The 8,317-nt window shown below is 45.1% G+C and overlaps 1 protein-coding gene across 1 annotated transcript; it reads left to right on the forward strand.

Moving 5' to 3' along the window:
* Positions 1-1,326: 1,326 nt before the first annotated feature.
* Positions 1,327-7,334, forward strand: LOC123505121 (26S proteasome non-ATPase regulatory subunit 13-like). The gene is given in 9 exon segments (XM_045256199.1): positions 1,327-1,535; positions 2,367-2,428; positions 2,431-2,479; positions 2,911-3,061; positions 3,552-3,655; positions 5,471-5,657; positions 5,816-6,004; positions 6,632-6,829; positions 6,977-7,334. Coding segments are annotated over 9 exon segments (1,140 nt in total). The 5' UTR covers positions 1,327-1,434; the 3' UTR covers positions 7,076-7,334.
* Positions 7,335-8,317: the final 983 nt, after the last annotated feature.

Consider the following 8,317-nt stretch of genomic DNA (forward strand, 5'->3'; position numbering starts at 1 on the left):
AAATACACTTAGTAATACACAAAATATAGGAGAAAATAAGATCTATAAATTTAGCGCTACACGTGCCATTTCCTCAACTACCAAACAAATAGAAGAGAACAGAATAGAAAAAAAAAACATATATAAACAAAACGAAAAACTAAAAAAAAAAAAAAACAGAATTAACACGTGTATATTTTTCCACATCATTTTATTAACTCACTGAGAAGAAAAGATCGAAAAACAAGAAAACTTTTAATGTCGACAAAATACCAGAGCGGCCACAACAAGACAAGGCTGGACTGGCGTGGAATTATATGACAGGAGGAAAATAAATAAAAACGTGTACAAACTGCCTAATAACTGTATGGGGATGTGAAATATGGAGATAGAGGAGTCAGACATAGCTTTAAATGAAAAGTATAATGGAGGAGCATAAAAAGACATTAAACTCTTCTGAAAAGTACTAGAACCAAGGAGATGCTTCAGGATTGGTGCAGGAGCAGGGAAAATTCTCTCTCTCTCTCTCTCTCTCTCTCTCTCTCTCTCAAACCGCGTAGTGTAGTGGTTAGCACGCTCGACTCACAATCGAGAGGGCCGGGTTCGAGTCCCGGTGCGGCGAGGCAAATGGGCAAGCCTCTTAATGTGTGGGTTGTGTTCACCTAGCAGTAAAGAGGTACGGGGTGTAACTGGAGGGGTTGTGGCCTCGCTGTCCCGGTGTGTGGAGTGTGTTGTGGTCTCAGTCCTACCCGAAGATCGGTCTATGAACTCTGAGCTCGCTCCGTAATGGGGAAGACTGGCTGGGTGACCAATCGACGACCGTGGTGAATTACAGACACACACAAGGGAAGGAGGAAAGCAAAGGGGGGAGGGGGTGTAGGAAATTACAGGCCCATAGTGATAAAATTACAGCGCTGTCCTAATATACACATCCCTCCCGCTCTCCTTGTCTCCTGGTTCCCTTTTCATAGCTCTCACTCAGCTGAATAAACTTTGATGTCACATAATGAAGTCACGGTATCGGTCAACGAGGGAAAGAGAGAGAAGAGATGATAAATGGAGGAAGTGGGATTAAAACAGGAGATAGACAGAAAATGGATAATGAATGGAGGAAATGGCAATAAAATAAGATAGAAAGAGAAATGGATAACAAGTAGAGGAATAAGAGGATGTGACCAACTCAAGATTAAAGAATTACTAAACCTTCACTTTTATGTCTTCACCACCCTTGTACCTTCCAAATAAATAATAAGAAAAATAACAAAAACACGAAATAAGACTAAAAACCTAAAACAACAAAGAAAAATAATAAAATAACAAAACCTCGACATGACAAGCTCAAGATGAAGACTCGCCACAGACAACAAACACACAGTCATCCCAGCTCACCTCGGGACTCGCCGCTCTCACACTAATTAATCTCACTCTCCCAGTACTCTCACCTCTCCCGGCGCCATGAACAGCAAGGTGGAGGCGTATCTCACCGCCAAGAAGGAGAATTCACCGGCTGAACTCTCTAAAATATTCGGAGAGATGGAAGAATTGTATAATAAGAAGTAAGTGGCATTTTTGCATTAATATTATGTATTTTTGATATTTGTTCTATTTTTGGGGTATTTATTTTGTATTGTATGTGTTTGTGGTGTTTTCCAGGGATTTGTTGCTATATTGGGGGTTAATGGGGTGGTTGTGGGACTGTCGTAAAGAAACCATCCCGCTTGCTTGTCTCGATTCCTGGTTCGTTTTTTTCTCTATTTATCTATTTCTATCTCTATCTATCTATCTCCTTATTCGTTACCATATTTCTCTCTCTCTCTCTCTCTCTCTCTCTCTCTCTCTCTCTCTCTCTCTCTCTCTCTCGTTGACCAATAGCGTGGCTCCATCAGTGTGGCCTCCAGTCAGCTGGGGTGGAGGAGCTGCGAAATGCGAGCCGGGAATCAAGACTAACTGGCGGGATGGTTTCTTTCGGAGAGTGCCGGTAATAGAATAAATAGAGAAATGAATTACAATATATAAAAAAACATAACACTTTTAAAAGCCAGAAATTAATTTATAGTGTCCGGAAATTATTATGGCTGCAGAGATTAATTAATGTGTCTTTATTTATGTATCCGATGGGCCCTTCATGTCCCTGGGGCCATGCGTGCTTTGGGGTCCGAGAGGTCTCCAAGGGCACGGGCTCAAATCCTGTTGACGGTCAGAGTGCAGAAGGGGCTTTCTCACTCTTGCAATGGTTTCCTAGTGGATGGGCTTTGATATAGGAGATGCCACAAAACCTCCCTTGACAACTCTCTCTCTCTCTCTCTCTCTCTCCCTCTCCCTCTCCCTCTCCACCACCACCATCACCATCACCACTACTACTACTACTACTACTACTACATTTCCAGACTGTGGCACCAGCTGACCCTGGCACTGCTGGCCCTGGTGAAGGAGCCGGCCATGAGAGAAGGCACGAACTTATTGATCTTTACACTAATCTCATCGCTGAGCTCGAGAACAAGTGAGTATGCTGTTGTTGTTGTTGTTGTTGTTGTTGTTGTTTCTGGTTAGGTTAGGTTAATTTGTATTTTCTTGTTAATATTTCTTTCTTCTATAATAATAATAATAGTTGTAGTTGTTGTTGTTGTTGTTGTTGTTGTTGTTGTCATTCTGTCATCTTTCAATTAGACAAGTAGTTTTCATTATTCTTGTTAATTCTTTTTTTAGTAGTAGTAGTAGTAATAGTTGTAGTAGTAGTAATAATAGTAGTAGTAGTAGTAATGGTAGTACTGTCATCACTGTTATCATTATTATTATTACCCCCCCCTCATTAGTCACCATTATCATTACTCCTATCCATGTCACCATTATCATCCTCCCTCCCTTCCATTAAGTCACCATTATCATCATCACCCTTATCATTACTGTTCTTATTGCTATCCCCCCCGGCAGAGTGAACCCCCTGTCGCTGGCCCAGATAGCAGGGGAGGTGATCACGCAGCATGTTGATCCTAATGAAGCAGTGACCTTTGTCGAACGCATAATTCCGAAAGTCCGCGACCACCAGGAGGCTCGCGTTCTTTCCAATGTACTCATAGCCCAGGTGAGAGAGAGAGAGAGAGAGAGAGGATTAGATAGAACGGCAAGGGAGAGGGAGAGGTGGAAAGTGAGAAAGACAGGGAGGAGAGAGAGAGAGAATTAGGTAGAGAAAGGCAAGGGAGAGAGACAGGGAGGAAGGGAGAGAGAAAGGGAGAGGGGGACTGGGAGGAAGAGAGAGAGGATTACAGAGAAGGAGAGGTGGAAAGTGAGAAAGACAGGGAGGAGAGAGAGAGAGGACTAGTAGAAAGGGAGAGAGAGGGAGAGGGAAACAGGTAGACAAAGAAAGGGAGAGAGAGAGAGAGAGAGAGACAGGGAGAGGTGAGAGGAATATACTGATAGCCCTAGAGAGAGAGAGAGAGAGAGATGTAAATAAACACCTTAAAACACACACAAATACACCAAAATACCTGAAAAACACCCTTACATACCCATAGAAACTTCTGACACCTTGAAAACATACTCCTAACATCACCTGACCTTTTGTCCCCCCACAGGTAACCTTGACCCGTCTCGAGGACCAGACCAAGACCAAGAAGATTCTGGACGAGACGGAGAAACTTCTGGACGAGATCGATGGGGTCACTCCTGTGCATGGGAAGTGAGTTTAATAATAATAATAATAATAATAATGATAATAATAATGATAATGATAATAATAATGATGGTGTTTGGTTTATTTGAAGTGCAGTACAGGCAGGCTCCGATTAATGAAGGGTTACGTTCCTTTAAAAGCCGTTCGTTGCGTGAATTTCCGTGAAGTTAAGGAATTATAACAAGTTTGACCTCTGACCTGACCTTCCGTTGAGAGTAACTAGAGGAGGAGTGCCTTATTGTACACTGGAAGGTTGAATGAAAGGAATAATTGTGAAGTTAAATGTTTAGGCAGTTTAAATGAGGTCACTATAATGTACACTAATGTATGTGTGTATGTACGTCACTGTATAATGTTGATGATCGTAGATTTATGAAGGGAGGGAGAGTGGAGCGGGAAAGACACTAACCGGCAACCTGTGAAATGTAAACTAAGGACGCCTTCTTAATACAGACACGGCCTCACCAGCCTTCTTAATACAGACACGGCCTCACCAGCCTTCTTAATACAGACACAGCCACACCAGCCTTCTTAATACAGACACAGCCACACCAGCCTTCTTAATACAGACACAGCCTCACCAGCCTTCTTAATACAGACACAGCCTCACCAGCCTTCTTAATACAGACACGGCCCCACCAGCCTTCTTAATACAGACACAGCCTCACCAGCCTTCTTAATACAGACACAGCCTCACCAGCCTTCTTAATACAGACACAGCCTCACCAGCCTTCTTAATACAGACACGGCCTCACCAGCCTTCTTAATACAGACACAGCCACACCAGCCTTCTTAATACAGACACAGCCTCACCAGCCTTCTTAATACAGACACAGCCTCACCAGCCTTCTTAATACAGACACAGCCTCACCAGCCTTCTTAATACAGACACAGCCTCACCAGCCTTCTTAATACAGACACAGCCTCACCAGCCTTCTTAATACAGACACAGCCTCACCAGCCTTCTTAATACAGACACAGCCTCACCAGCCTTCTTAATACAGACACAGCCTCACCAGCCTTCTTAATACAGACACAGCCTCACCAGCCTTCTTAATACAGACACGGCCTCACCAGCCTTCTTAATACAGACACAGCCTCACCAGCCTTCTTAATACAGACACAGCCTCACCAGCCTTCTTAATACAGACACAGCCTCACCAGCCTTCTTAATACAGACACAGCCTCACCAGCCTTCTTAACACAGACACAGCCTCACCAGCCTTCTTAATACAGACACAGCCTCACCAGCCTTCTTAATACAGACACAGCCTCACCAGCCTTCTTAATACAGACACAGCCTCACCAGCCTTCTTAATACAGTCTATTAGTGTTGTGGCCTCTCTCTCTCGTGTCTGTGAGTAATATCCACCTTCACCTCCAGAGTAAGAGAATTCCTGGTGTTCTTAGCCACGCTGGGCCACACTGCAGGGCGTGTTGGTGGCATGTTGAGCAAGGGAAGACGAGCTGCTGCTGACGCTGCTATTGTTTTGAACTAAGAGCGGGGAAGGGAAGGGGGAGTGAGTGGTGTGTGTTGTCTACGAGAGGCACTGGTGTATTCAAAACCTGTCGGCTTGCGCGATACAGCGGTGCTTTCAAACTTGGGAAAAAAAATACCTGGATAAAACTTTGTTAAAGCGAGTTTGGTGTTTGTTAGACGAGCAGATGGTAGGAAAAGGAAACATTCGTTGTAGCAAAATTTTGTTGTGTGAATCTTCTTTAAGCGGGATTGCCTGTACACCCAAAACACCACAACACCTAAAACACCCTAAAACACAAAACACCACAAAAACACATTAAACACCCTCTGATTCCCTGCAGGTTCTATCTACTGGCGTCTGAGCTGCACTGTCGGTCTGGGGCCCACGCAGAGTACTACCGGGCTGCCTTGCGTTACCTGGGCTGCATTGACCTGGCCAGCCTGGAGGGGGAGCAGAGGGTTAAGCAAGCATTCTACCTTGGCCTGGCTGCTCTGCTGGGTCAGGGCATCTACAACTTTGGCGAACTGGTGCGTTTTGGGGGGTGAGAGAGAGAGAGAGAGGTGGTGTGTGTTTTGTGTTTGTAGAGAGAGAGAAAGGAGTTGGCGTGTGTTTTGTGTTTGTAAGATAGACATGACCCCTACCGCCCCCTGCTGTGACCCTGTCTGACCTCGTGGCACCATTACAGCTGGCCCACCCTATCCTGGAGGCACTGGAGGGGTCGTCTTCCGAGTGGCTGCGTGACCTCCTCTTGGCATTTAACGCTGGGGACATCAACAAGTTTGAGTCAATGAAGTCACAATGGACCACTCAGCCGGACCTTCTCGCCAAGGAAAACCAGCTTAGAGAGAAAATTAGGCTTCTGTGTCTTATGGAGGTGTGTGTGTGTCTGTGTGTGTGGGAGCGTCTTTTGAGTGTGTTTGGGGTGTTGTGAGTGTGTTTGTGTGCATTTTGAGGTGTTTTTGTGGTGTTTTAAGTGGTTTGGGTGTGTGTGTGTGTGTCCATCCTTTGTCAGTGTTACCAGGTGTTGTCTGTCTATCTGTGTGTGTGTGTCTCTCCATCTTCCATCAGTGTTAAAAGGTGTTGTCTGTCTGTCTATCTTTGTGTGTGTGTGTGTGTGTGTCCATCCTTCGTCAGTGTTACCAGGTGTTGTCTTGTCTCTTTCCCACACAGTTCACTATCTTGTACAGTGCTACCAGGTCTTCTCTCTCCCGTCTGTCCTTCAAGGTTGGCAGTTCCATTTCCTTCAGTCTTTCTCCATAGGGAAGGTCCTTCATCCCTGCCACCAGCTTTGTAAAGGTCCTTGCCATTATCTCTAGCATCCTGATGTCTTGCGCACCACACCACACCATACCACACACACACACACACACCACATTGCTATATATTGAAGTTTAAGTCTTATTAACATTTTTCACCATTTCACCCCCAAACATCCACCAGAACACCCCTAGACAGCCCCCCCCAGACACCCCCCAGTGACCGACCCCTGCTGTATTTTCAGATGACATTCCAGCGCAAGGCATGGGACCGACAGCTGACGTTTGCGGAGATAGCGCGAGAGACAGGGCTGCCGGCGGGCCAAGTGGAGGTGATGGTGATGCGTGCACTGTCCCTCGGCCTGGTGAAGGGAACCATTGACCAGGTGGACGGGAAGGTTAACATCACCTGGGTGCAGCCTCGCGTCCTGGACAAGAAGCAGGTAACACACGCACACACGCACAGAGAAAGAGTGTGATTTTTTCTATTTTTTAAGTGTGTGTGTGTGTGCCAGTGTGATCTTAGTGGTTAAATACATACAAAACAATATTAATCTCTCTCTTTCTCTCTCTCTTTCTCTCTCCAACAGCTGGCGTCAATGATGGACCGTCTGGGTGACTGGTGTAAGGATGTTAATGGAATGCAGACACTCCTCCAAGACCAGGCCTCATCCATCCTCACCCTGTAGTAGTAGTAGTAGTAGTAGTAGTAGTGGTAGTAGTAGTAGTAGTGGTAGAAGGAAGAGGAGGAAGAGAAGAAAAGATGAAAGATTGGAAGAAAGAGAAGGAGGAAGAGTAAGAGGAGGAGGAGGAGGAGGAGATGGAAGAATAAGAGAAGAAGGAGGAGGAGGAGGAAGAAATCATATTATCATCTCTCTCTCTCTCTCTCTCTCTCCAATAGAATAAAAGCTTTGGGTATTTTTTGTGTTAATAAAAACCTAACTCAAACTGTCCATTTCATTAACCTCCCAGTCTGCACCATTACCACTCAACGGCACCCATTAGAAGCAAGATTGCCAGCGTCACTAATGGACGAAAGCTGAACACGGCCTCCCCTTCAAGCAAACAAGAGCTAATGGCCACAAAATAAATAATAATAAAATCTTGGGTGTATTAAATTTAGTGTGTTAATTTGTCCATGTGTGTGACGAGGACATAATCTCGGAACCTCCTCGTGGTGATGAGTAACTGAGTGGAGCCAAGGAGGTGTGGGATGCATTGGTGTTAATGGACTCACTCAACACCATTCAGCTTTGTGGGTTCATGTGTAGGTCCACAATTTAGGTGTAGAGCCCCTAGTGGTCCGTCGTAACCCCTTCAGTCCTGGAACGTATGAATAGTGTAATTTAACGATTTTATTAACATTACGAAGGGTTTATGGAGGTCAGATAGTTAATGGAATGAATCTTTATGGTTTTAATCCTCTCTCGAGTTTCTGAACCTGTGGAAAATGATCAAAGAGTGTAAATTAATGGTATAAATCGAAAAATATGGCCTGGTACTGAAGGGGTTAATGGTTATGAGACCGACACAACACTGCTCTGAAGAGGCAAATATTCATGTCTTTGGTTCTGGCAGGGTTATAAGCTGGGTGTCTTGGCAGGGTTACAAACGATGTCTTGGCAGGGTTATAAGCTGGATGTCTTGGCAGGGTTATAAGCTGGGTGTCTTGGCAGGGTTATAAGCTGGGTGTCTTGGCAGGGTTATAAGCTGGGTGTCTTGGCAGGGTTACAAACGATGTCTTGGCAGGGTTATAAGCTGGATGTCTTGGCAGGGTTATAAGCTGGGTGTCTTGGCAGGGTTATAAGCTGGATGTCTTGGCAGGGTTATAAGCTGGGTGTCTTGGCAGGGTTATAAACTGGGTGTCTTGGCAGGGTTATAAGCTGGATGTCTTGGCAGGGTTATAAGCTGGATGTCTTGGCAGGGTTATA

The sequence above is a fragment of the Portunus trituberculatus genome, chromosome 2 (genome assembly GCF_017591435.1).
Source record: "Portunus trituberculatus isolate SZX2019 chromosome 2, ASM1759143v1, whole genome shotgun sequence".
Taxonomy (NCBI): Eukaryota; Metazoa; Arthropoda; class Malacostraca; order Decapoda; family Portunidae; genus Portunus; species Portunus trituberculatus.